This window comes from Zygotorulaspora mrakii, chromosome 3 (assembly GCF_013402915.1).
Source record: "Zygotorulaspora mrakii chromosome 3, complete sequence".
NCBI lineage: Eukaryota > Fungi > Ascomycota > Saccharomycetes > Saccharomycetales > Saccharomycetaceae > Zygotorulaspora > Zygotorulaspora mrakii.
In genome coordinates this window covers 1,047,498-1,074,502 of record NC_050721.1, presented here as the reverse complement: position 1 = coordinate 1,074,502, position 27,005 = coordinate 1,047,498, and the positions used below count along the sequence as shown (strand labels likewise).

Sequence of the window (27,005 nt, the reverse complement as noted above, 5' to 3'; positions counted from 1 at the left end):
TAGTATTTTAAAATATACAACTTGTAATAATTACAGACAATTGAATGCTACTTGCCTCAGAACATTGTATCCCAAATACATGCGGGTCCTTTTTCATCATACTTTTCTCTGGTAATGTAGAAAGTATCTTTCGAATGTGTGAAGATTTGTTTCGAAACTATTTGAGATCCTAAAAATGCGATATCCGCATAACCGTGTTTCTTCCATTCAGGAAAATACTCAGGATATTTTGCAATTTTGATAACATTTGGTGCCTGGACGTATTCAATACTTGGAATGAAAGTGCTCCCCATAAATTTATTTTTCTTTTTGGAATTAGAAGTGCCTAAAGCACTTTGTTCTCTGGCTTGTCTCTCTGAATCTGGTTCAATAATTATTTGATCATTAATCAATCTACCCAGCAATGCCTCTTTAAATCCCTGTATAGATGTGGCTCCGCCTACAATAATTATATTCTCGTACGCCGATCTTAGTTTAATCACATCATCCACTTGTTCTAAAGCTCTTCCCACTCTAATTGAGATCTTTTCGATTAATCTTTCGCAACCTTGAAATCTTTGCTTACCGACATCTAATTTGTTACCATCATTATCTATAAAAGAGTTAGATTCTAGTTGAGAATTTGAGGCATTCTGTTCCTTCTTTTTGCGCTCCCTTTCCTCTAAAATTTCACGAGTATCACGACCACTGGTGACTATTGCTGCAACATCCAAAGTTCCGTCATCAGCTTCAGCATTATCTTGGAAGTCAAAAGCAGATAATTTTTTTGCATCGTCACTTAGTACTTCGTATATTGGCGATCTTTTTAGGCACTCTATTTGATTCGGAGTGAAATCTGGCAAAAGTTTGGATAGCGTCTCATTTATTAACTGTCCCCCAAAAGGAATTGAGGATGTAAGCGGGTCTAATGGAGTGTAGTCAATAATGGGAATAATGTCAGTGTGATTTGTACCAACATCGATCACACAGCAGTTTTGTAATGATCCCATTGCGTATGTAGACGCCAGCGAAACCGGTAATAGCATAACATTGTTCAGCTGTAAAGCTTCGAAAAGGAATTGTGTAATTTTTTCCATTTGAAATTGTGACCACGTATGGTGGGTCACTAAAAGCATAGGAATATTTGATAGGACCGTTTCAAAGGCAGCAGGTCTTTTTCTCGAGGCATCCGATAAAATTGACATGTATATGAGTTTCAGAAATTCCAAAAAAGCTTCTAGATTTGTGATTGAGCCATTTTCTATGAAAAGCACCTCTTCCCTATTATCACCGGCACTGGAGTGATACTTAGCTTTTCCTTGAGGATCAACACTTTTGTAAACCCGCGTGCGAAGCTCCAATTCAGGTGCAGTAAATACTTCATCTTGCAACCCAAATTGGACTAGCGTTGACTGTGATCGAGGATATACGAGCTGTTAGCGTGTTAGTATAATGCAAACATAAACAAGTGCAAATGGATTAACGTTACCCAAAAAGCGTGATTTCACATACCAGTATGCTGTCTAACCTAAAAGGCGCCATATTGATATTTAACTGACTTTCTCAAACGTGCAACACCTTCAATTATTTGCCTCAATTTTTTAGTTAAGTCGGTTGAAGAGACAGGTTTTTTAAATTCAATATCAACATTGAAAAATCCAAAACGCACTTTGCAATCGTTATCCGCGATTTATCCAAAGTCTATCATAAACAATGCACAGAAAGGTCAGTTATGCCAACTCTTGTAATTAAGTTACAGAGTCACTGTGAAGTCAGGGTCAAACTGTGGTTTACTTCAGCGATCTCATATTTCCTTCACATTCCTGGCCTATTATCCATGTTCGCACGCAGAAGGGCTCTCAAATAAAAAATATCAATAAGAAATGTCATCTCATGCCCCATCTGAAAAAAATCGGTGGCGGTGGCGCACTCAAATACGAGCCATGATTGGTCCAGAAGGAATGGTTCCTCTTTCATCCCCTTGATAAGAACTGCAAATAAAAAAGGAATTGATATTGGGCGGCGGATTGAGTTGAAGGAAGGCACAAAGTTGTTTTGGCTGGCGGAGTTGCGCTTTGGTGAACGATAACGGGACTTGCCCTCCCATTTTTCTTTCTAAAAGGTACGATTTTTTATCTACGCTTTGCTGTTCCATATGAAAGGAAACATAAAGACTCAATTGTGCTGGAAGGGTTTCATGGAAGATGAAAGCAGCCTTGTTGCAGGTGTAACATTAATCGCAGCTTTACGTTCATGCCAAATAAGGCGGTTGCATTCTACTCTTGTGGCACACGCCTCTTGCATTTTCGAAATCTTTCATGGCTCCTTTGTTCAGAGCAGTAACTGGCATTATACCTTGGAATCTCTGATGAATAGGGTTTACATGCCATGCTTTGTGAATTCCATGCAAGACAAAAGAGTTCTATCTTTGATATTCAGAATGAATGAACTTACTTATGTAAAGGGTTTACTTCAGGATAGAATCACTGTTGTCACTGCACGATTGAAGTAATCATTCATCGATGTGAACTCCTCCGATAAAGATGATACAGCTGCCAGTCTCAGAGCAAACTAAAGAGGTTGCAACTCTCTAAAAAAGCGACTTTCGTTGGGTTGTTTCTAAAAAATGAGACGTATCACAATCGCAGGATCACAGCTCCTTTTTAAACGTCTATAGCATATTACTAAGAAGGCGTGTATTACTTGACCTTACGCCTTACATAGAGGACGAAGATGAAGATGTTTTTTCATAGCTATTTCAAATAGTATTTCTCTTGTAATAATGAAAATATCAAAAGATCTTAGTTTGAACAAGGTCACATCGCAAAGGATCGCCACAGCTCTTGTTAGACAAATGATACATTTTTATCTGTCTTCTAAATGCTTTACTTTACCTGAAATGCAGTACTGAATGAAGCTGATGCCGGGCGCATGCACAGGTCTCCTCTGTGGACAGATTTTTTTTTGTTTTGCTTTGACATCTTGAAGATCCTTTCACATTTTCAACTTCGCGATATTCATAGAACGCGAAATTTCTTGTATCAAGGCTTTTAACACTACATTCAAACACCATAAACCTCTCTGAGAGCTCGCACGCTTGTTGTATAGATCAACAATACAGAAATGGAATTTAGACAGCCAGGAAATATTATTGTTCAAAGTAGTTCCGCCGTCAGGACGTTAAGCAATGTGAATAGGCTATCTATTGAACAACAACAGATTAATGAAAGGGCACAGTCGCTATTACAGCGTAACAGAGAGCGTCGAAAGCTGCTAGTAAAGCAGCAAGGAGGAAGTTTATACGATGGAGTACGAGAGCATCCTTATATGAGCTCTCAGGCGGATAGGTACTTGCCAAAAGAACCGTTACAGCTGAAGCACCAAGAGATTGTTAAGCGGAGAAGAAGAAGAGTAAACAATATAGCCAGTAAAACGCACAAAAAATATACCCCCAGTGAGTTGGCGCTCATCGAAATAAGAAAGTATCAGCGATCCACGGAATTGTTAATATCAAAGATTCCATTTGCAAGATTAGTCAAAGAGGTCACAGATCAGTTCACCGCGGAAGAACAGCAACTGCGTTGGCAATCTATGGCAATTCTCGCCTTACAAGAGGCTAGCGAAGCTTATTTGGTTGGACTTATGGAGCACACGAATTTATTAGCATTGCACGCCAAAAGGATAACAATAATGCGGAAGGACATGCAATTAGCAAGGAGGATCAGGGGCCAGTTTCTTTGAAAACTGTATATGCGGTGGATGTATGTACGGTATATACATAATTAATGAAGCAGGATAAGGACGTCAGCTCAATACTTTGATAAAATTGAAGGGGATTAGACCAATCGCGTGATTTCGGTCTATACCGTTGTTTTCATAAACTTCACCTCTAAACCAGTCTTCATTCACTATAGATGTAATCAGCAGATAATCTCCCTTCTGAAAATGAGCAACTTCTGGGGCATCATTGTTTGCTAATGGATATATTGCTTTGGCATACTTGATAACCGTTTCACCGTCACTTGTTACAAGGGGCAATGTGACAGTCACGCCATTATCTCTAACTCGTCCAACTGCATTCTCTGATGATGCAAAAATATCACCGCTCCCTATACTTCTAATTCTTTCCATCTCATATAAAGCGTCTTCTATCGGACTCTTGGAATCCTTCAGAATCATAGACTTTCGACGAATATGATAATCTTCACCATTCGGACGACTAACAATAGTAGTGCTGGCACTACTATCTCTCATCTTTGTGTTTTCATCGACTCTAGATGTGTGTTCGGTGGAATTTGGTGAAGGAGATAAATGTCGTTGTTGCTGTTGTTCTTCATACTGCTGTCTCTGAATACTGCTCAATGACTTTCTCTTTCTATTAGAAGAGTTCCAAGATTTAGCGAATCTCCGTGAATCATCTATGCTACTGGCCATTGAACTGACTGATGTTGCCATGGAATCAAAGCTTGTACGATTTTTAATGTGAGTGAAATCAGTTGGTTGTGAGGAGCTTGCCGAAGAGGAGGAGTATGCATTCTTATGCTCCTTCGGACTTTCCACTCTCAATTCTGGTGGTGAATATCTGGTAACTTCATCAGGTGAAGTTCTTTCGGATCTAGGAGACTCAATTACTCGAATCTCTCTTCTTGTGGCCTTATATGAAGAGTCTAGCAGAGACTCAGGCTCTGGCTCTGGCCTAGGTTGTAACTGAGATCGATGCTCAAAATTATTTTCCTGTTCCTGATATGCATACCCATTGGAATTTTTATCGTGCACTGACCTACTGTAAGACTTTTGTCCTTGTCTTTGTAACTGGGCGGAAAGTTTCCGAATGTTCTCTACATAAGAGTCTCGTTTATGTGATTGAGAACTGATATTCCTTTCTTTGATGTTTCCTGTTACCGAGCTGCTTGCATTGGGTTGAGTTTTTTCTCTCAATCTGCCAGTACCAAAATTATTTGAAAAATCCCTAATATCGTCTGCTGCAGTGAAAGTAGCTAGTTGATTCGTAAGTGTATCCATTCTAGCTTGTTCCAAAAGACTTGTTTCAGTGGTTGCTTCTGCGTATTGTTGGATCTTAGACTGTAAGAAAGAAATTCTTGCACTTTCCATCTCTTGTAATTCATGAGTCACATTTCCCCACTCTTTAAACCAAAATTTTTGTGCCGCCCTAGACTCCTGTTTCAAAACATCTAATTGTAATGCAAACTCCTGGCTGTTACTTTCCCATTTAGCCAGCTCCTTTCTGTTTTGTTCGATCTTTCTTGAACCAATAATGTTATTCTGATTCAGCTGCAAATCACGAGCAAAAGTTTGCGCTTCCTCAAGTCTTTTGCTCAATTCCTCGCAGCCCTTTTTTTTATTGTATTTATCCAGCCTGAGTTTCTCGATTTTACTGCTTATTGTAACGTATTTTGCTTGTAAATTCTGTGCGAATAGCTTAATATCGGAATAAACCTGTCTATTTATTACTTCGCTCTGCTTCGAATGTGCTTGAGCTCTTGATTTCTCGTGGTTGAGGATTGTATTGTAGGTTTTGTAGAGGCTACCGAACTCTGGCTTTTCCTCAATGTCCTTATTCAATTTGTTGCTGATTGCACCAAGTCGTCTCGCATAATCTTTTTCTAGTTCGCTTCTCTGTTTGAAGAAATGGACCATGGTGTCACAGGATTTGATTCCTGAGGATATGTGTTCTAGTAAAACATTTACCCCATCGTCAAAGGGATCCCAAAAGCATTGTTCAAAATTGTAGCTCATATTTGTCACTACAGCACCGTCGCAACTAGCACCCACCAAAACAAAAGCGTAAACCAAGCACTGCTACTTCAAACTAGCGTTTTCGCAGTAGACATATGAAACGATCATCACTCTTAATAACAAGCCCAAGTTCGCTAACTTATCGAGCCTTTGACTAAAAACTATCCATTCATGATTATTTTCATTCCCTTATTTACCTTTTTCTGTTTTCGGAGTATAAATGTCATTTCGAAATAAAGTAGTCACCGTTTTGGGTAAGCGGAAAAGGAATCCATATCAAGGCTCCTAATTCGGATGTTTTTTAAAAATTATGACAGAAAACGGAGATAGCTTTCCTTATTAGGAACTTCTTTCCCTTTTTTGCTAATTTCGAAGTTGAAACTTGCTAAACAAATTCGAATTTTTTGTCCCTTCAAGGGGCGGTGAGGAAGCATAGAATAATAAAAAACGAAAGTTGCAACATGAAAACGATAAAAGTAATAAAATGCCCTTCATTTTAAGTAGTAGACGTAAACATTTATAGCATTGGCAACAGTGTAGACAAATTGAAAGTAAACTGAAACGTTATGTCACTTGTTTCCACTGTGAACGACCAAGAACGTAATGAAATTCTTCTTGCGGGTGCGAAGACTGGTAGCAGCATCCGCGATAGGAAAGGTGGGGTTTATCAGACTTCAGGAGAACCTTTGAGCAAAGAGGCGCTCTACAGAGCCAAGTTGAAATATGGAGTGTATGAGTCCCCAGCTACCAAGACGAGTACTGGAGTTGTCGAGCCAAGAATGGCATCAGACATCGCTGCGAACTTGGCAAATGACAATAAAGTGGTTATCACGGCTTACAAGAGACTTTATGTGGACCCAGGTGCTGCCAGCGCAGCAACCAAAGTTGGTGTCAGGGGTTTGGAGCCCGTGAAAAAGATAGAAGTGGCAAAAATCCACGAGGGTTCACAGTCAGCAGCAACCAGAGCTTATTCACTGGTGTCCAACGATAGTAGGACCAAAAAAGTTACAAAGAGTGGTAGTTCAACTGCAAGCCGTAGTAGAGCACACTCTTTATCGTCTGCGACACACGCCTACAATGCAAACGCACAGGCTGTGAGCGCCCAGCAGGAAAAGGTCAACCCAAAACCAAAGCCATTGAATATGTCTAAAGTTCTTTCCGGCGCTGAAAGACAAGCTGAAAAGAGAATTCATGACAGGACAACACCTTCTCGCGAGAACTTTTCTTATGGTCTGAGAACTGATGCTCCAAATAAAGCAGCGGGCAATAGCGTCCTATTGACCAAGGAAGCCTTGCAAAGAATGTCTTCTAGAATCGAAAGTTCGGTTATCGAAAGGGAAGCTGATCCTTACAGACTTGCTGAAAATGCAGCATTTGCAGTCAGGAACATCGATCCTAAAACTTTGATGGATCCAGAATATCAAGAAAATGAGAAAAAAAGAGAGGAGTACTTGAAATTGTTAACTTCACAGCAAGTTCTGGCAAGAGCCCGAGAAAATGCTGAGAAGGAGCTTAAGTTGATTGAAGCAATGGATCATAACAAGTTATTGTTTGGCAACGAAAAATTCAATGAAGCTGCTCTGGAACATGTAAAGAAGAATAATGAAAAGAAATTACCTTATCAAAATAAGATTAATATGGGTGGCGGGTTATGGCTAGCCCCAGATGAAATTGATAACATCGCCAAGAATATGGTTTCACCTCTATTGGGAGAGGTCTCAGAAAGAGCTGACAATCAACGTGCAACGGACTTGGATATCAAGGAAAGAACTGACGCTTACAAACAAGGTTATGCTGAATGGATATCTTTGCAGACGACTAAACTGCGTAATAACGAAACGTACGTTGCAAGTTCTGAATCTAGAATTGCTAAGGAAAAACAAGGGGCACAGGACAAGGCAACCAAAAGGTTTGCCTCATTGATTAGGAAAAATGATGAAAAACTTGCTGAAATAAACAAGGAATTGGAAGAAACCACACAACTTCAATCTAATCTGGAAACCGAACTACAGCAATTGTTGAAATCAAAAGCTAAAGAGAATGAAGCGATGATAGCAAACTTTGACCAGAGTATTGACAAAGATTTGGAAGAGGCGCGTAAAGAACAAGAAGAACTATTGAAACCGTATCATGATGCCGTTCAAGAAGCAGAAGAAGAGCATGAAAGATTAATTGCTGAAAAGGAGACAATCAATATCGAAATTTCAAAACTCCATAAGTCTATCGACAATCACAATGTTATGTTGTTGAAATATCAAAGAGGTATTGTGAGCTATGACGAGCAGCAAGAGCAGGAAATTGGAAATTTGGAAACACTTGGCCAGACAAAAGATGAATTACATGAAGATTTAAATCTTAATGTTATTAAGCAAGCTAGAGAAGTTAAAGAACAAGCGGCAATATCCACGGAAGAAGCTCGCTTAAAGCAGTTAGAAGTCGAAATGATAGTAAACGAACGTAAAAGTCAATTGAACGCGACAGAAATTGAGTTGAAGAAGGAACAATTGAAAATGCTGGAGGTAATGAAGGATGCCGCAGAAGCGCGTGGTGACGAAAAGCTGGATGAAGAAAGAATCAAGGTATTGATTGGGATGCCTTATGATGAGTTCATCAAGCAGCACAAAGATTTACAAACTTCCGTGGCAGAAGAACTCAAAAATCCACCAGTAAGTGAAGACCTTGACGAAGAGGACGAGGTTGATGAGGATTTAGGAAAGAATGTGAAGGAGAACGACCAAAGTATTGTCGATTCAAACCAGTCTGTCGTTGCTGCCAGCGGTGTAATCGATGGTACAACTCCAACACACGCAGTTCAAAGTAAACCTGGTGAAGCAGAAAATACTAAAACAGAGGTAAAAACTACCGAGGCAAAGGCTGACGAACCAACATGGTCTGAGAAATTCTTCATTGGATCAGAAAATGCTAAAAGAAAAAAGGTGCTAGATAAACAAACTGCACCGGCGGGCTCAGCTCTAACAAAATCGTCTCCAACAAAAGATGATCCAGTGAAAAACAATTTAGCCCCAACTTTCAGTGGCTTTTCTCAAGGATCGATAGCAGATGATGTGCCAAATGCAAAGGAGGCTACCCAAGAGTCAGACGATATTCATAATTCGAGTGAGCCGGAGGAAAAAAACAAGGACAGCTATTTTAAAGAAGTTTTCTAATTTTAAAGTTTGCAACTGGACCCTTGCAAATTACTCTTTTCGTTTAGGTTATGTATAACAGGCCTAAAATATATTTTTTATGTATTCAATCTCAAAATTTCTTGAAATTTCTTAATTCGTTATCTAAGCGAAAAGTTCTGCCTCGTATACACGTGGCTGTACGAATTTAGAGAAACAACTTGGAAGAGATAAATATATACTTAAGATATATATCTAAGCTTTCTCAGATGGTGAAGCTATCGAGGCTATCGTAATGTACAATGGAAATTTTAAGTGTGTCTCCAGTTTAATTTGGCATGTATCCACCCAAGGGCGTTTGGGAATCTGCGATGCTTACCGTTTCCTCCGTGGCATGCTGCTGTTGAGAGTTGACTAAGTTTTCATACTTGTAATAGCCAGCAAATGATTCAACCTGGTGGAAGTAACGGGATTTTTTATACCTTCCGCCCAAGTAGAAATCAACAGAAAGGTTGGTGAAATAAACACCAAACCAGAATGCCAACAACCATTCAAAACATGCACTGATAGAGCTGTCCTCGATGGCACCAAAACAAATTGCCCACACAATGGCTAAAACTAACCATACGAACTTGACCAGAGCACTGATGATGAATTTATTCCACACGTGACCCTTGATCTGATACCACTTTATGTCATCAATTGTTAAGCGGTCATTGTCTGTGAATGCTAATGGGTGCAGTAATGCATAATGCCTGCCCATCATGAAGTACTCTATAATGTTGCACCAGATGGATAAACACATGAACACAACAAAAACCACGACCATGGACATATGAACGTCATGGTACTTGGCAGTAGTGAAGATCGAACAAAATAATAGACCTAGTTCTCCGATTACCCCCAGCACAAACGATGCAAATATGAGGTTCCTTTCATCCTTGCTGTACCAAGGTGGCATCAGAAATTTTGCAGACAGCAGCAACTCACTGTATTGAGTTTTCATCGACTTGAACGAAGTATCATCCTGAGGGACCTCATCCCTGGGGCGGGCATGGAACGGCCAATAACCTGCTCTCTGGTAAAACTCACACGCTACAGTAATAACGTAGAATAGCCCTTGCCAAGCTGCACATGAGATGAATAATGGGTTCAGATTAGTTGCACCAATGTCGGATATGTACACCGGAAATTGCCCCGGGTTCATGAACCAGTATATGGGATGGCCCTGGCCTGCCCAACACGCCAGCATCGCTATTAACATACCATACCATGGTACAAAAGCAATTATTGGCAGGAGAAAAAAATAATTACCAGGTTTACGGGACATAATGAATATTTGAGCTATTTAATTTCGAGGGCCACTTTAATGTTCTTTCCTCTGTCGCCCACCACCGTTAGATTTAGAGCAGATATCCGCAAACTGTTCTTATAGCGAGTGAGTTACGACCAATAACTCTAGCCTGTAACCTAAATTAACTTCGCACTTGTTATAATGTGCAATTGCTGGTTTTTTCATCCACCTAATTGTTGCTTTTTCCCATTGATTTTAATTTTTCAAAATCCGTTACTAAGCGATATTTTTGGCACATCTACGCCTACTTGACAACATTCTGAGATAGCCGCTGCACACAGCTGCATATACACGAAAAATTACGTATCTTGATTAGAGCATGCAAGTTTGTGTATACTTCTGCGCCCTCTAGTATCGCTCTAGAAGTAGTGATGTAGCCACCCAGACGGGTAGCCTTCCCCAGTAGCCTCTCCCTTATAAGATATGTAGCAGCAGCGGTATGTAGTTTTTTGCGCTAAAAAAAACAATCATTTTAGAAAGTAACAGAATACAGACAGAACTCGAGTCGGAATCTGAGCTTGAGCTTGCTGGGGGATTCTATGCATGAGGCCATCAGGTATGGATCAACCGGAGGAAATAATTGAGAAGCTCGATCAAGAGATTACTCTACAGCTGCAGCAGATAGACTCCAATTTAAGCTATTGCTTCAACACGATAACGAAGAATATTATCCCCAAGGTGACGCGTTACGGTGCGATATGTGACGATATAATGGACAGCGGGAACTGGTTAGGCACGATGTTCCAGCAGACGGCTGCTGTCGATTTGAAGCTGAACAATCCGTTGGTGGTCGAGGAGCAGCTAGATGCGAGCGGCACTGGAGCGAGCAAGGGTGCGCAGCCAGAGAGTCTTTTCCCCACCGCGGGCGGCCGCAAACTGGTCGATTCGTCGGGTGAGTTGGCTATACCTCCATCCAACGCGTCCATGAGTGAGGATGACTTTCACACTGCAAATGTGACCACGACCACGACAGGTCGGATACTACGGTTGCCTTCCGATTCTAGCGAGGAAGAGAATGACGACGACAGTAAAAGAGTGGCCAGAGAGGCCGATGGAAGCACGCTGCAAAGGCAAAGGCGCAAGCGGAAAGTCTCGCTGCTGCTGCAGAGAGAATATGGATCAAGTTCTAGCATGGGGCTGTCGCCTGTGCATGTAAACTCCAATAAGCTGCGGAACCCGGACGAGGAAGACGATTCGTTGGGCAGCTCACCAATGAAAGTGCACCAAGATACCCAAGACGAGAGTACCAAGGAAGTCCCTGTCCCAGGAACGGTTATACATTTCGCCACAGCATCGGGATCAGGTGCAGGTGCAGCGTCTAACCTCTAGTTGTAGCCACACCAGTTGCCATGAACCATTTTATTGCGGTACCGTTACCCGGATCTGCTCCTAATTCTGAATTCCGCCCGTCTTCCGTCGGCATTACAAACAGATCAGAACTTTTACGGGACGATTAGCTGTCCAACCGCATGGTGTTTGGCAAGGGTAACGGTGGCCGTGGATAAGCTGAGGTGACAGATCTGTTATGGGCAACGTAATGTCTGCAAGTTTCGCGCCAGAGTGTACAGACCTGAAAAAGGAATATGACAGCTGCTTCAACGAGTGGTATAGTGAGAAGTTTTTAAAGGGCAAGTCTGTGGAGAACGAATGCTCTAAGCAGTGGTACGCCTACACAGCCTGTGTTGACACCCACCTGACTCGACAAGGTATAAAAAGTGCTCTCGACGAGGCAAGGAAGGAGGCGCCGTTTGAGGACGGAGGAGCCATCAAGGACCAGGAGTAAACTCCGCTTCTCAGCTGTACGAACACACAGGCAACAAGAAACGGCAACAGCACGCAACAAATAACTGTAAATACCTCTTTGGCTTGCGGAACCCTAGCCCACTCTTCGTAGCTCTCTCTTTGTAGCTATATAGTTGGGCATTGTTAGAAGGTTATGAGCCGTATTCAATGAGTACGTTTAAAACGATATTAAGAAATAAAAATTTTTGATTTTTTTCTCTTACAGGACAGATAATTGAAACTTGGACAACGTTTTTTCGTAGGGAGCGTTAGAAGTTGGAAGTCGACAACATTTAATTCTGTCGAAACAAGCAGAGAGCAAAAACAGAACAAACGAGTCCCAGCAGTACTTATTACGTACCGGCAACTTGTCAAGAACTCTAGTCGTATTCTATTTTCATCATCTTTTTTTTGTTTGTTTTCTCAGGTTTGTTTTTAGAGAGGTTCATTATCGATAAAGACAGTTAACGCAAGCAAGGATCCACCAAATCACATAATATAACATAGTAGTAATGTCATCACAGTTTAGGAAGTCTAGCCATAACAAGAAACTGAATCCAGAGGTTAAATTCAAGTTGGAGACTTTAACAGAATTGTTCCCTGACTGGACAAACGACGATCTAATTGACCTAGTTCATGAATATGATGATTTGGAGACCATCATTGATAAGATTACATCTGGTGCGGCCACCAAGTGGGATGAGGTAAAGAAACCGTCAAAAAAGGAAAGACAGGAAAAGAAGCAGGAACAACTACAGCTGCAGCAGCAACAATCACTATCGGTGCAGGAACAAGATGGTGGTTCGTCGCATCACAGTTCTATAACTCATGGACATCATAGTCATACTCATAGTCACCATTCCAAATCGGCTCAAAACGGGAGCTCCGTTTCAGGTCCAAAGTTTTCTAATAGCAGCAGCGGTGCAAGAAGTAAAAGGGGCGGACAATCACAGTCAGCGGGAGGAGCTCAACAAGGAACACGAGCCACCAGACATAATGAGGATGGCTCGAAATCTGTAGCAAATGCTTCTCGTAGTAAACCGGTGACAAATTCAAGCTCTTGGGCAGCTATCGCATCTTCAGAAAACAAAAAGAAGTCGCATGAAGCAAAGGATCCTGTGGGTGACGAAGAGGAATTTCCAGAAGAAAAAAAGGTATTGGATGAAAGTATTGATGAGCGAAAAGTTGATGAACCAAAAACTAACGAAACGATAGAAACTTCAAGTCTGTCAAAGACAAATAAACCAGTTCCCAATGCGTCAACGCCATCTAATGTGGAAAAGCCAAAGAAAATGTCTTGGGCTGCAATTGCATCTCCTAAACCAAAAATTGTTCAAAAGAAACCTTCAGCCTTTAGTAATGTTAATGGATTAAGGAAAGAAGTTGAAAGCATAGCAAAAGCTGATGAAGTCGTAAAATCAGATCAAACTCTTTTGGAACCATTAGGTAGTCCACAACAACAGCAGCAAGAACAGGAAAAACCCCAGGATGAAAGTCTTGATCAACAACTCGAGCAAGAGAAAGAAGCTAAACAAGAAAATGGAAGTGGCAAAAGCGATGAACTGCAACAACAACAGCAGCAACAAAATCAAGAGCAGAAACAGCAAGAATCTACTGTTCAAGATGATGTCAAGGCTGTTCCAGTGGAAGAGACAATCACTATAACAGAATCAACAATTGCAAACTCACCACAGGAACCTGTTCAAGTCGAAGTACAAGTTGAAAAGCAAGAACAACCAATTGTGGAAGGTATTGATGTTAAACAGCAAGAGGAAGCATATTATCAACAGCAACAACAGCAATATTTGTCACAACAACAGCAGCAGCAACAACCACAACAGCAACAGCAACAGCAATATGCTGAAAATCAACAGCAACAGCAGCAGCCAGGCGCTAATGCTGCTCAACAGCAATATTACATGTATCAAAATCAATTTCCAGGTTATTCCTACCCTGGCATGTTCGACTCTCAAAGCTACTACGGTCAACAACAGTATCAACAGCCAACGCAACAAGGTGCTGCTGCTGCTGGTACTAGTGGAGCTTCTGGGTCAAACCTTTACCATTTGCCTCAAGGCTATGGTCAGGCTGCTGCTGCAGGAACACCTGATATGGCAACCGCTAGCACAGCATCTCCAGCTACTTCCCATGCCCAACCACAACAACAGCAACAGCAACAGCAACCTTATGGTGGTACTTTCATGCCATATTATGCTCATTTCTACCAACAGTCCTTTCCATATGCTCAACCACAATATGGTATGGCTGGTCAATATCCTTATCAAGTTCCAAAAGCTGGATACAACTACTACCAACCACAACAAGCACAAGGTAGACAGGGTCAGGGTAGACAGGGTCAACAAAGTCCAGTACAATCTCAATCACCATCACAGCAAGCTGAAGATATTCAGCAACTGCAGGCTCAACAGGCTCAACAGGCTCAACAGGCTCAACAAGCTCAGCAAGTTCAGCAAGCTCAGCAAGCTCAACAAGCTCAAGCTCAAGCTCAACAGGCACAATCTTCACAACAACAAGGACAAGGCAATCTAGCATCTCAAAATGGTCAGCAACCGATGAATCCACAGCAGGTTCAATTTCAACAATACTATCAATTTCAACAGCAACAACAACAAGCAGCTGCCGCAGCCGCTGCTGCTGCTCAGCAAGGTATGGCATATGGCTACACTGGCTACGATTACACATCTCAAGCATCAAGAGGGTTCTACTAAACTTAGTAAAAGGTATCTTCTGATTTCTTGTATAAAAAAGTATGGGATAATGTATTTAGTACAATAAGTCGTAACTATTCAGGCTCTGGGATAGTTCAGACATTCAATAGTTGAATGTCTCTGCATATATGTATATGTTAACTTGTTTAAAGATGTAAAAAACGGTTATGTTTTGTGTTGCTTTACTATAATAACATTCGACTTGAAAAAAAAAAAGGAACACTTACTGTGCGGCAAAAGACCCCTGTCAACAGAAACCTTGCCTGCTCTCTTAATGACAAATGTTCTTCCGGTCGCAATTGTCACTGGTGCTTCAAGAGGTATTGGAAAATCTATAGTCAATAGATTGTCAAGGGAGGGCATAAGCTGTATTGCCATAGCTTCTTCCAAGAAGAGCATCGAAGGGATTAAACTTGATGACCCACTAATGCTTATACACGAGAAACAAAGACATCGCTCGCTAGCAATAGATCTAAGTCAATGGCCGCAATGGACCGCAAGCGAGAAGCACTTCGGCATAGATTACCACGAGAACAAGTCCGGCTACTTTCCATTATATGACATGTGGAAGGATAGTGATACAATTTATCAACCCACTCTTTTAGTCAACTGCGCTGGAATCACACAGCAGTCCCTAAGTGTTAGAACAGATGTCGACACAATTACGAAATTAATGAACGTGAACTTCATGAGCAGCGTAAGCCTAACTAATATGACTCTGAAACAGATGATCAAGAATCGCAAACGAACTCGCGCTGACACACGCACGAATCGGCCCTGCATAATCAACATTTGTTCCGTTCTTGCCACGTCTGACCTCACAGTTCCAGGGACCTCAGTATACGCAGCATCAAAGGCTGCATTGTCCCAATACACCAAAGTAGTGGCGCAAGAGGTAAACCCCTGCAACATCGCTATCGTATCAATCTCACCCGGCCTAGTCCCTGCCACAGATATGCTCAAAGGCTTAGAATGCGATGGGCAATCGCACCTTCAGAAGCTCGCCAGCACTTTCGGTACATGTACCCCAGAGCAAATAGCGTCACAGGTCTGGGATATATACAATTCCACAGAGTAACTGTATTGAACTCATCACATACAGCTCATCGCGTTTGCATCACTCTTCACGTTAACGTTGAAAATTTTTTTTCATCTTTTTCGGCCCATCCAGAATGAGGAAATCTAACCCACCTGGCAAAATTTTATATAACATTTCACCAATATATTCCTACCTCTTCACTTTCAATCACTAACATAATGCCTAGGTTCTGATTTACATACTGTTTCGTGATTCGCAATGCTAATTTACAAAGATATTTTCTCTGGTGACGAATTATTGTCCGATGCCTACGACTTGAAGGAGGTCGATGGTGCCATCTACGAAGCTGACTGTGCTATGGTCAAGGTTGGTGGTGACAACGTTGATATCGGTGCAAACCCTTCCGCTGAAGACGGTGGTGATGACATTGATGATGGTTCTGAAGTTGTCAACAACGTTGTTCACTCTTTCCGTTTGCAACCAACTGCCTTCGACAAAAAATCCTTCTTGACTTACATCAAGGGTTACATGAAGTCTGTCAAGAGCAAATTGCAAGACACTAACCCAGATGCTATTCCAACTTTCGAAAAGGGTGCCCAAGCTTACGCCAAGAAAGTTATTGGTTCTTTTAAAGACTGGGAATTCTACACTGGTGAATCTATGGACCCAGATGCCATGATCGTCATGTTGAACTACCGTGAAGACGGTGTTACCCCATTTGTTGCCATCTGGAAACATGGTGTGGACGAAGAAAAGATCTAAGCAACGCAATCTTATCGTTCTGTAATCGCGCTTCCTCATTCTATATTCACATAATAACAAAATATAAAGTAGAAGTAAACAACAAATTGTATAATTTTTGAATGCAGTCTGTTGCGTGAGCAGCACGTAATAAGCCGTTTTGAATAAGGTAAAAGTTATCGCTACTCGCACCTTTGTTGCCCCCATGTGACTTTGTCTTTGATTACCTCGCGGAGTTGAAACATTTGAACCTGTGTTATCATTTCTTCTTGGAAAGGATTAGTAGCAGGAAACTGTATTCGCAAGCCATATTGGGGAGAACTGTAGATACATTTACTCTCTGTTGAATTCTGGGCTTGTGTGCTGAGATCTTGAGATTTGGCGCTTCTTTTAAAGATGAATAACCAGGTCATGATGCAACCGCATTATACTTTACCTGGGGTAATGCACTACCTACAGACAGAATTCACAAGAAATGAACGGGATAGAATTGCATGGGAGTTGGAGCGCTCGGAAATGAAAGCTAGGATAGCGCTATTGGAGGGCGAGAATAAAGATCTACAGTATCAGTTAGTGAAGTTGAAATCCCCTTCTTACAAAGACAAAGAATGTTCATTGGAATTGGCCAATGAGGAGAATAATGTTGATTTGACACAACTGATGAAGTCCAAGATGGCAGTCCAAGATAATGTGAAGGAGATTATATATCTTTTCAAGAGTCCTAACATCACAACACAATTACGATCGTTAAATGATAAGCAGGAATCTGTCCATGACTTGGAAAAAATGAATCTGAATCAACCAATTGCACAACATGATATGATTGATAGCGATGGAGTAGTGGAAGCTCCTAGTAGTATGCATCAAACGGAAGCTTTGCAGGAGGTCATGGATGATAGATCTCTTGTACCTCCAGAAGATACGCACTCGGATGCAGCTACCGTTATCGCGAACACAGAGACTAATAATGATTCATGCGGTGGCGTTAGGCCACGCAGGTTATCCTCTCTATTCGCCCGTGATAAGGCCGCTTCACAAGGATCAATGTCAAACGAGGATCATACGGCACATGTTGGCGGCAACGACGAAGCAAGAAAAGCCTCTAGCCTCTTTAAAAGTGATAGTCATCAAATTATAAAAATGAAGGCTTCACATAACCATGTTATCACATTTTCCAAAGATGGTCACTTATCTTTATGGTACATTGATAACAATTTCAATTGTGCAGATTCTCCCTTGAAAAAATTTGAAGGTATATCATTGTCGCTACTGGATATCTACTGGCTAGACACGAATAAATTTCTGATATTAGATGATGAGGGTATCAAATTGTTTACGTCGGAAAGTGAGAAACCAGTCTCACAATTGAAAATATTTGATAACAAGAAAACAAGAGATTCAAAAACCAACCAAATTGAATTCTCAGATATAGTATGTCATGCATTCAAAAAAAATGCGGTTTTGCTTGTCACCGAAAGAAAAATACATGTAATAGAAATATCAATTCAAGTTAATGGTTTTACTCCAGCTATCATCGAAAGCAAAAGGTTTTTGATACCTTTGCAAAAAATTCCTCTAGCAGCAGAATTTGGTATGACCGAAAAATCATTGCTTGTTTTGCATGCTGACCCGTATGAGGTGGTTATTTACAACTGCCAAGGTAAAGTTCTTCAAACGATTAGTCTGAGCAGCTCACTTTCCAAAACTTCGGATAATGATTATAAGCCAGTTCTGCATTTGGATAAGAAAAGCTCCAAGATGTTGATTGAATATCAGAAATCAATATTGGTTTATTCATTTGATCAGAAAAAGATCGTTGTAAAATACGTTCTCAACACTCGGCCAGCAAATATAGTATATAGGCCAGCCAACGACAAGGTTATCATTTCATATGAAAATGGCTGCATTGAAGTAAGAAAGCTAGGTGACTTAGACACCATCATTGAAACTTACCCAACACCTGGTGAATCGATTTCTTCAAATGATAAAATTGTCGCTATCGATAGCACCACTGTTAATTCGACCACTGTTATCGTCATAAATGGTACCAGTGGCGGTATTAGGACGATAGCATTAACAGATCCTAATAGCTAATAGCATCCAATATCCTAACTGTACATATATCTACACATTTGTACGTCCCATAATCTAATAGCTGTTTCAATGTCATCTAGGACGAAGCATCATCTTGCTTCTTCGAAGTACTAACTAGGTTAGTATTGGAAAAATCCCAAAAATAAATTAAATGCGAGATCATCAGTAAACATGCTAAGTTAAACTAGTCTTGGGTAACCCAAGACAAGACGTAAACCCTTTAATTGTTTGGCTGACGCAATGTTGCTTTTGTCCAAGGTGGACGTAAATTTACTGGAATTTGATAAACGCACTTTGTCTAAGAATATCGTCAATTTATATTTCAATGATGAGACTTTATCAGAAACATCAATTGACTATCAAAGGGGAGACAGCGATTACTCCAACACGTTCGAACTGTCAAACAATGAGTATTTGTCGTACCACTTTTCCATGGATTTCAGTGTTTTGACTCTCTACACTATCGGCAGTATCACAAATGGAAAAACTGTAAATTTATTTTTGCCAAATCCAACATTGAACAAAAATTACACTTTCACCATTCAGGAGATCGACACAAAACTGGCAATCAATATGATATTACGGGATGGCGTAGTCCTGTCCATTGCCCTACCCATTGATTTTCTACACTCTGACAACGAGTCACTTGGTGAAAATTGGTTCAATATCCTTAACCCATATGATTTCACAGTGCGAGTTCCTCATCTTCTTTGTGCTGTTTCTGCAGAATTTTTTATCGTGTTTCTCGAGGATGGCGGATTACTGGGGCTAAGAAAATGTGAGAATTCTTATTTGGAGCCAATATTATTCAACGATAACTCATATTTGCAGAGTATAACACAAATATTTACAAGAAAACAATCAACTAAATGTGAAAGAGCTATTTCCTGCGTTGTATATTTGCAGAAATTTTTAATTGTTTTAACCCAGCATTGTCATTTAAAATTTTGGAACCTGCAGGATTTCTCTTTGGTTCTTGAGGTGAATTTGGCCGAAAGCAATTACTTTGAAAATGCAGTTAATAGGACCTATGAAGCACCAGGAGAATATATGACAATGTTCAGTAACTTTTTAACCATTTATCTACCATTTGGAAATGGCATTTTCCAAATTGCCGAGCTTAGCGTCGATGGCAAAGGAAAAATTATTTTCAATCGGAAAAGTGTAATTCCAACAAATCTTTCATCATCATCAATCTGGTCATTAGTCGATTTGGCAATGTTAAAACCATTGGATTTCAACTTGAGTTCATCGTATCTAAACATTGCGGTCTTATGGAAAAGTGGTTGCATTAGCAAACTGCAAGTTCTAAATCTTTCAGATGAAGATATGCAGGCACACGAGTGGATAGAATCTACCAACAGGTCATTAAGCGATATGGAAGCGGAACAAGATTTAAAGGTGAATGGCGATACTGAAAAAGGTTACCTTAATTTGAAAACGCGCTACTCGGAAGAAGCCTTTAAACAAGCACACAAAGTATTAAGTGAAAATAATATTATTATTTTGGCTGGCGAGCCATGCACTATGGATTATTTGGCTAACTTAGAAACAGTTTTGCGAGATTTGAAAAACAAAAGTGACGAAGTCTCCTCTTTGACTATATACCGAAATGAGATTATTGTCACAAATTGTTTACGAAGATACAATTATTCTGTGTTCGCCATAAATTCAACGCTAGAAAATGTTTACTACAATATTCATAATGAGTATAATGAAGATGACCTGACACGATACTTGAAGTCATTGCATGGGTTCTCAACCACTTTGTCAAGACAAGTATTATCAAACGTTGCTGAAAAATTCATCGCGATCGTCAGTGGTGAAATTTCAAAGAGTCAGACATTAAATGAAAAATTTACTAGCATTTTCAAGAGTGATTTAGAGTCAAATTTTGAGGTTTCAAATTTGAAGCTACTATTTGGAGCTCTCAGTTCGCTTGATATTATAGCACTTCTTAATGATCTCATATACAATCACATCAACGATCTTACAGCGCACGCCAATGATTTTATTGTGTCGATAATTAGAGATGGTTTTTCATCAGTTGTTATAATGGAGAGTTTTTATCAGGTTATTTTCATTCAACGTCATTTCGTATTCCAGGTTTTGTTGACTTTTGCATTTTTGGATTTTGACTCTACATCGTTTTCAAATCAATTGAATATTTTGCTTGACTTACATTTTAAGCAGTCCCTAATTTTATCACTTTATCGAATCGATAAATGTCTATTGATTGAAGACGTTTTTGCCAAGACTACAAGGCCAAAGTTGGGAATTCAACTAGGATCATATTCTCAGTGGAGGAATTTTCTCGCATGTTGTCTGTCTAACATTTATGACAGCTCTTTGGCGATGAATTTCTACTTCATGAGATTTTTCGACACGCATGTTTGTCGTTATCAAACAATAGATGATCAAAGACGATTCAAAAGCAAACTTTTAATGGACATCGGGTGGTCATTTTATATCCGCGATGACCAAGTTGAAGAGTTAATGCTGGCAATGATGTTTTTTGTTTGTGATCAGTATGAACGGGCTTATGAATTCTTTCAATTGCACGATTACGCCGTGTCAATTGCTGAGTCATTACCTTTGTGCATTAGTGATTTAGCAAATCGTCCCGCAAATAACATATGGAAACCACTAGTTTCATCATTTAAAGTTCCTTATAGACATTCCTCATACTACTATGAACTATCAGTTCTTTTTTTCAGAGGAAATAGTGTCGATTATGCTTTCAAGTGCATCAAGAAATCCATTGAGTACTCAATGAAAAATGTTGATATAATTGAGCCTGTGGAATTTAGACAATACCAATTGAAGCTGTATTTAGATCTTCTTTTCCATTTCAGTCTGTTTGCTGAAGGATTGGACGTTTTGCGGTTCAATCACGACACCCTTTCAGATGACATCAGGAAGAATTATTTTGAAAAGGTATTGCAGAGTACAGGACAATCTGACACATTTTTCGCAACCCTTTTAAAACTCTGCCATTCACATAATAATAGCCTATATCTCTCGATTTCAGACTACAAAATTATCAAGAGCATTCTCGCGTCCCAGCTGCAGGATAATAACTGGACAAATTTGAAGAAACTTTATTGTTTTCATGTTGTAAACAACCATGAAAGGGCCGCTGCAGAGTTGATGTACCACTATTCGAGACTGAATCCTAAAGATTCTGAACTGAAAAGAAGGTGCTTTCTGATAGTTATTAACGTCCTCTGTACATTTGATGATGAGAGAGATCGATGGATTTTGAATGGAAGTGAGATTTTGAAAATTTCTGACCTGAAAAAGGAATTGGAGAACATTTAGTACAAGTTAAAAATGACATATTTTTGCTCTATTTAATCCATGTATAAAAACCTCAATCAACCTCTATTGGTGGTATTCCCGCTACCTCTTGGATTTGCTTCTTTGAACTCATCCCATTCACGGGCTTTGTATGTTTCTATATCCTGTAATGTCTCATTATCCTCGGCATCTTCCTTACTTTGCTCTTGAGTAACCTCACCACCCTGAAGAACTCTACCAGACTCCCACTCTTTTTCCAAGAATTCCTCTACGGACATTGTAGGTCCATATTGGCCATAACCACGCACCTTTCTCTGGAGCTCACTCTTCTTGTCCAATAGTGTGAAATTTCTGAGGACTTTACCCTCCTTTGAGATTAGTGGTTTATTCAATGACTCTAGCTTCTCTGTATAGCCACTGCTACTGCTTGAATCGACCATTTCCGGCTGTCTTCGTTGGTGTTCTGGGTTCCGTGTAAAGTTCTTCAATAATTCACCCTCATAAAGAATCTTTTCAACGTTGTCAAAGGTATCATAAGCCAAACTTTTCAATTTTTGAAGATACAATTCTCGTAAAAGTTCTTCACCATCTTGAAAATCATCGATATCATCATTATCATCTATGTTTTTATATTTTGATTCAATAAAAGCCAATTTCTCATTTATAGCTTTTGTAGTACGATATACCTCAATTTTTTGCTGTCTTTTCAATTGAGCACCCGAGAGATCATCCTTGTTTGACGGTTGAGAGTACATTTCCTTCAGTGTTGGTTCGTATGTATGCTCAAAAGAATTAATCTTTTTGGATAAATAAGAATCTAGAATTTCGCTTTGATCCAGACTAACGATAAACTGCATGAAGAGTTGCAGGGACTTTTCCAAGAACTTCAATTTTAGCTTATTTCTGTTCTCGCTATTCTCAACCTGATTAGCGGTTACTTGTTTTCTGGAGAAAAGCATTGCCAAATAGTAATCTATTGATAAAAACTTTAAGGAGCTTGTAGTCATATCTTCAACGGTTTCATTCGTACTAAACAAGGATAGCTTTGTATACACTGTATTTTTCAAAGTCAGTAATTTTTCAATAGTCGATGAAATTAAATTTTGAAATTCTGGCGAATCTTGTCTTGATGCAGGATGAACAATCTTGTCATTATATGTTTTGATGATCAAGTCAAACTCTTGGGCAATGGACATTTATATCAGTGTATTTTTTTAGAATAGTGGCTTGTAATCTTAAAAGAGTATGATGAATTTTTCTAGGATTGTTAAAGAGGACATTTTTTAATTATGCCTGAGAAATTAAGGTGAGAAAACAAGAACTCACTTAGAAATTATGAAGTACCTTATTATAATTCTACCCAGTATTACAAAATTTAATAAAATAACTAGTAATGAGTTTCTCCCTAAAGTGGCCGTAAGTAAAAAGGAGAAAATGCAAGGTTACACCTACCGCCCCCTCATCACACTATTCGCTTTTCTTTGAGTTGCATGCAACTATTCTTAGCTTATCAACAGATACCGTTGTATGATTATCACCGCCACTAACACCATCAAGGTTTCCTTCAACTGTTACTTGACAGTTTTTGACAATAAAAGTCCAAACATCGTCACAAAATCCGTAAGTATCCAAATTACCCTTTACAGTCAGCTTTGATTGTGTATTATCTTTCAGAGTTTCTGCAACAACTTTATCAAAGGTTTCCAACACTCTCATTGCTAAAGAAGCCTCGATTCTCCCATCGCTGATTAACGTATCTAAAGCGTCCACCAGACTATTTCCTACAGTACTTCTACGATACAACTCATAATACCCGGGAATGGCCATATTTCGAACCTCGCACAAAAATTTAAACCCTGTGGAAATACGATTGCTGCTCCGCTATTAGATATTCTTGTTATTCTCCTTCCTATCCTTGTTTGTTGTCGATTATTTGTATTTTCTCGATATCCCGCAGTAAAAGGCAAAAACTAAGAAAAGTTGAAAGTTTCATCAACTCTGCACTACAGATAAGAAATGAGAGAAGAATCAAGAGTTTGATGAACTGAGGATGAGTAGTACAATATTTTATAGATTTCGGTCACAAAGGGATACAAATAGAATCTTGTTTGATGGTACAGGCCTTACAGTTTTTGATCTTAAGAGAGAAATTATACATGAAAACAAGCTAGGTGATGGAACACATTTTCAACTGCGATTATACAACCCAGATACCAATGATGAATATGATGACGACTCCCAGGTAATACCGAGGTCTTCAAGCGTCGTAGCAAGGCGATCACCAGCAGTAAGAGCTTTCTCAGCAAATGGCGGCGGCATGAGTAAAGGCAGTAGTGCATCATTAGGGAATGCTGCACGTTACGTGACAGGTAAACCTAGAGTACTTCAGAAAAAGCAATCAAGCGGTATAACAAGCAATGGTTCGGGCAAAGTAAATGGTGTTACCGAAGAGGAACGTATTGCAAATATGTTTGCAGATCAAGAAAATCAATGGGAACAAACACAACAGGAAATGTCGTCAGCGACACCGGTTTTTTATAAGTCACAAAATAATGGGCCAAATTCTGGTGAAAATGAAGGGTTACCACCACCAGGTTATATGTGCTACAGATGTGGTGCAAGAGACCACTGGATCAAAAATTGTCCAACTAATAGTGACCCAAATTTTGAAGGCAAAAGGATAAGACGGACTACAGGTATTCCCAAGAAATTTTTGAAAAGTGTTGAGATCGACCCAAATAATATAACAGCTGAAGAGATGGCTCAAAGGAAAATCATGGTTACCGATGATGGTAAATTTGTCGTTCAGGTCGCCGATCAGCAGAGTTGGGAGGATTACCAAAGAAAGCAACAAAACAGATACATGAATGGAGCTGATGCGAAATGGCGTAAGGGGTACTTTGCAGATTTACCAGATAATCTAAAGTGCTCTATTACAGGTGGATTATTGAGAGATCCAGTAAGGACAAGTAAATGCTGTAACAAGCTCTTTTCAAAGATGGCAATTGAAGATGCCTTACTAGAAAGTGATTTTGTTTGCCCTAGTTGTAATACACCTGGTATTCTTTTGGATTCACTGGTAGAAGATGAACAAGTACAAAAGGAAGTAGAGAGTTTTCTACAGAAAAAAGAATCAGAAAAGGAGTCAACGGAGAACGCTTCCAAAAGAGAAAATGAACAGCAAGAGATTGGGAGTGACAAGAATGTCAAGAAACCAAAAATTGACCCGCCAATTAAGGCACCAAATTTACCACTACCGCCTGTACCGTTTGGAATGCCCCCCTTTCCAATGTTCCCAGGGCCACTCCCGTTTTTAAGTCAACCACCGCCACAGCAATCGTCAACATCGCATCATATAGAGAAAAAGTGAGAGAAAAAAAGTCTATCTATATGTACAACTTTCTATTATTTAGCGGAAAAGCAGATAACTGCCCATTTACCACTGCTGCACCACCAAGATCCTTGACCTGGATGATCCTTTTCCCACAGTTTTGTCAACTCTTCGTCAACTCCGTGAGGTAAATCAACCTGAACGTCTGCTTTACACGTTCTCAAACTCAACAAACTGATACCGTTGGTTGCTAATGGACCGATTGCCTCGCAAAATTTGGTCGTCCTTGGCCATTTTCGGTCTCCTGTCAGTTTTCTATAGTTTAGATCACCTTTAAATATAACCAGATTTGAATTCAAAAGATCTTGAAAGATCTCGCATCCATTATATTTCGTTTCAGTCTTGTCCAAGTTCCAATAATCTAGTTCGGTAGTCCAAAATGAGTTTTCACGAAATTCAATCCTACCATTCTTGACGTGGTCACTTATATCATCCGCAAATAAATCCAACGCCCCTTGCGACAACTCATCTTTGACTGGAAAAAATTGTCTATCCTTTAGATCCTTCAACAAAATATCGAAATCTTTCAACATGACATCACTGACCATATATGGGATATCCTTTGCATGGAATATACATTTTGTTACCATTTTACTTTGCAACAAAAATGCTGCAAGCATCAAATCCGCATACAGTTCAAACCCTGAATTATCAAGAATAAAGTCAACGCGAACTTCTCCACCAGCTGTGGTGGTTGTTTCTGCCTTTAAATGCTCCCATGCCTTTAAGGTATCATTTACCAAAATCTTTGACTCAGACTCCTGCCTAACCTTGGCTCCCTGAATCGATTTGATATCCTCGATAGTCGCATCCGTCAACAAAGAAAGATCCGTAGCATTCCCCCACAAGGATATATCAACAAACTCTTTAAACAAAAGTTTCAACGTTTCGTCGTCATCCGCACTTCTTTTTTCCAACTGACTCTTCAAACTCCTGTACCTGAGTGCCAATTCCGTCACACCGTACAACGAACTTTCGAAAGTCGATTGCTTCAACCTGTCAAAAATATCAAAGTCCGCCCACAATCTCTGAAAGCGAAACAAAACATTTATCCTGCGATACAGATACACCTCACTAAACAACCACTCGCTGTTAAACCAATGCGCATCTTTTCTCTGCGACAGATATTCATTGAACGACAATGGAACCCGCCCTACCAAAACCTCTTGCTCGCTAAAGGGCCTCAAAACCGCGTCGTCAAGAATCTCCTGGCGCAACGAAACTAATCCCTTCTTGATACTCTCACCCTGCGTTTTGCCATCTTGCGTTTCGACCTCCTTGATGGCTGTTTTCATATCATCGATCGCATTCTGCACAATCACCGGCCAGCGAACATGCGCCGTATGTTCACCAAATGTACCTTTATCATCAGTCATAAACCTACCGGGAATAGTCATCTTTTCCACAAATTTATCCGCCAATTCCCAACTTCTTGCTGACTCAATTAACCTCAGCGGTTAGTCCCATCTTCCATCTCATGAAGCTTATTTCCTACTCCCTTTTATAAACTTTTGGTTTTTGTCCTTTCCTGTTACCCCATCCCACTTACACGCTATTCCACCTTCTTTGTCGCTAAACGCCGCGTCCCAGCCGCCTTATATCCTGCTCACTATACACGAGTTCGGGTAACCACTTTCCCGAAAATCGACCTCCAATAGCACCATAGAACCCATACATCCGCGCATCCTCTTTTTTTTCGTTTTCTGAGACTCCT

At 40.0% G+C, this 27,005-nt stretch overlaps 16 protein-coding genes across 16 annotated transcripts; 10 read left to right on the top strand and 6 right to left on the bottom strand.

The window, feature by feature from the left end:
* Positions 1-56: 56 nt before the first annotated feature.
* On the bottom strand, positions 57-1,521 carry ARP9 (Arp9p; the record flags this gene model as incomplete). Its single annotated transcript, XM_037288029.1, has 2 exons — positions 57-1,412; positions 1,492-1,521. The coding sequence occupies 2 exons, from the start codon at positions 1,519-1,521 to the stop codon at positions 57-59; spliced, it is 1,386 nt and encodes a 461-aa protein (XP_037143924.1).
* A 1,581-nt stretch (positions 1,522-3,102) lies between these two features.
* Positions 3,103-3,720, top strand: CSE4 (centromeric DNA-binding histone H3-like protein CSE4; the record flags this gene model as incomplete). The annotated part of the gene is made up of 1 exon (XM_037288028.1): positions 3,103-3,720. One exon carries the CDS (start codon positions 3,103-3,105, stop codon positions 3,718-3,720), a length of 618 nt encoding a protein of 205 aa, XP_037143923.1.
* Positions 3,721-3,783: 63 nt separating this feature from the next.
* HOF1 (formin-binding protein HOF1) lies at positions 3,784-5,736 on the bottom strand (the record flags this gene model as incomplete). The annotated part of the gene is made up of 1 exon (XM_037288027.1): positions 3,784-5,736. The coding sequence occupies one exon, from the start codon at positions 5,734-5,736 to the stop codon at positions 3,784-3,786; it is 1,953 nt and encodes a 650-aa protein (XP_037143922.1).
* A 566-nt stretch (positions 5,737-6,302) lies between these two features.
* On the top strand, positions 6,303-8,903 carry HG535_0C05470 (uncharacterized protein; the record flags this gene model as incomplete). The annotated part of the gene is made up of 1 exon (XM_037288026.1): positions 6,303-8,903. The coding sequence occupies one exon, from the start codon at positions 6,303-6,305 to the stop codon at positions 8,901-8,903; it is 2,601 nt and encodes an 866-aa protein (XP_037143921.1).
* A 286-nt stretch (positions 8,904-9,189) lies between these two features.
* SFK1 (Sfk1p) lies at positions 9,190-10,191 on the bottom strand (the record flags this gene model as incomplete). The annotated part of the gene is made up of 1 exon (XM_037288025.1): positions 9,190-10,191. The coding sequence occupies one exon, from the start codon at positions 10,189-10,191 to the stop codon at positions 9,190-9,192; it is 1,002 nt and encodes a 333-aa protein (XP_037143920.1).
* A 567-nt stretch (positions 10,192-10,758) lies between these two features.
* On the top strand, positions 10,759-11,544 carry ASK1 (Ask1p; the record flags this gene model as incomplete). Its single annotated transcript, XM_037288024.1, has 1 exon — positions 10,759-11,544. One exon carries the CDS (start codon positions 10,759-10,761, stop codon positions 11,542-11,544), a length of 786 nt encoding a protein of 261 aa, XP_037143919.1.
* A 196-nt stretch (positions 11,545-11,740) lies between these two features.
* MDM35 (Mdm35p) lies at positions 11,741-11,998 on the top strand (the record flags this gene model as incomplete). Its single annotated transcript, XM_037288023.1, has 1 exon — positions 11,741-11,998. One exon carries the CDS (start codon positions 11,741-11,743, stop codon positions 11,996-11,998), a length of 258 nt encoding a protein of 85 aa, XP_037143918.1.
* Positions 11,999-12,509: 511 nt separating this feature from the next.
* DEF1 (DNA damage-responsive RNA polymerase-degradation factor DEF1) lies at positions 12,510-14,726 on the top strand (the record flags this gene model as incomplete). The annotated part of the gene is made up of 1 exon (XM_037288022.1): positions 12,510-14,726. One exon carries the CDS (start codon positions 12,510-12,512, stop codon positions 14,724-14,726), a length of 2,217 nt encoding a protein of 738 aa, XP_037143917.1.
* A 274-nt stretch (positions 14,727-15,000) lies between these two features.
* OAR1 (3-oxoacyl-[acyl-carrier-protein] reductase (NADPH)) lies at positions 15,001-15,804 on the top strand (the record flags this gene model as incomplete). Its single annotated transcript, XM_037288021.1, has 1 exon — positions 15,001-15,804. The coding sequence occupies one exon, from the start codon at positions 15,001-15,003 to the stop codon at positions 15,802-15,804; it is 804 nt and encodes a 267-aa protein (XP_037143916.1).
* Positions 15,805-16,023: 219 nt separating this feature from the next.
* TMA19 (Tma19p) lies at positions 16,024-16,527 on the top strand (the record flags this gene model as incomplete). The annotated part of the gene is made up of 1 exon (XM_037288020.1): positions 16,024-16,527. One exon carries the CDS (start codon positions 16,024-16,026, stop codon positions 16,525-16,527), a length of 504 nt encoding a protein of 167 aa, XP_037143915.1.
* A 375-nt stretch (positions 16,528-16,902) lies between these two features.
* FAR8 (Far8p) lies at positions 16,903-18,600 on the top strand (the record flags this gene model as incomplete). Its single annotated transcript, XM_037288019.1, has 1 exon — positions 16,903-18,600. The coding sequence occupies one exon, from the start codon at positions 16,903-16,905 to the stop codon at positions 18,598-18,600; it is 1,698 nt and encodes a 565-aa protein (XP_037143914.1).
* Positions 18,601-18,840: 240 nt separating this feature from the next.
* NUP120 (Nup120p) lies at positions 18,841-21,921 on the top strand (the record flags this gene model as incomplete). Its single annotated transcript, XM_037288018.1, has 1 exon — positions 18,841-21,921. One exon carries the CDS (start codon positions 18,841-18,843, stop codon positions 21,919-21,921), a length of 3,081 nt encoding a protein of 1,026 aa, XP_037143913.1.
* Positions 21,922-21,977: 56 nt separating this feature from the next.
* On the bottom strand, positions 21,978-23,096 carry TAP42 (Tap42p; the record flags this gene model as incomplete). The annotated part of the gene is made up of 1 exon (XM_037288017.1): positions 21,978-23,096. The coding sequence occupies one exon, from the start codon at positions 23,094-23,096 to the stop codon at positions 21,978-21,980; it is 1,119 nt and encodes a 372-aa protein (XP_037143912.1).
* A 271-nt stretch (positions 23,097-23,367) lies between these two features.
* Positions 23,368-23,727, bottom strand: TOA2 (transcription initiation factor IIA subunit gamma; the record flags this gene model as incomplete). The annotated part of the gene is made up of 1 exon (XM_037288016.1): positions 23,368-23,727. One exon carries the CDS (start codon positions 23,725-23,727, stop codon positions 23,368-23,370), a length of 360 nt encoding a protein of 119 aa, XP_037143911.1.
* Positions 23,728-23,950: 223 nt separating this feature from the next.
* Positions 23,951-25,270, top strand: MPE1 (cleavage polyadenylation factor subunit MPE1; the record flags this gene model as incomplete). The annotated part of the gene is made up of 1 exon (XM_037288015.1): positions 23,951-25,270. The coding sequence occupies one exon, from the start codon at positions 23,951-23,953 to the stop codon at positions 25,268-25,270; it is 1,320 nt and encodes a 439-aa protein (XP_037143910.1).
* Positions 25,271-25,305: 35 nt separating this feature from the next.
* On the bottom strand, positions 25,306-26,688 carry HG535_0C05350 (putative methyltransferase; the record flags this gene model as incomplete). The annotated part of the gene is made up of 1 exon (XM_037288014.1): positions 25,306-26,688. One exon carries the CDS (start codon positions 26,686-26,688, stop codon positions 25,306-25,308), a length of 1,383 nt encoding a protein of 460 aa, XP_037143909.1.
* Between the last annotated feature and the right edge of the window lie 317 nt (positions 26,689-27,005).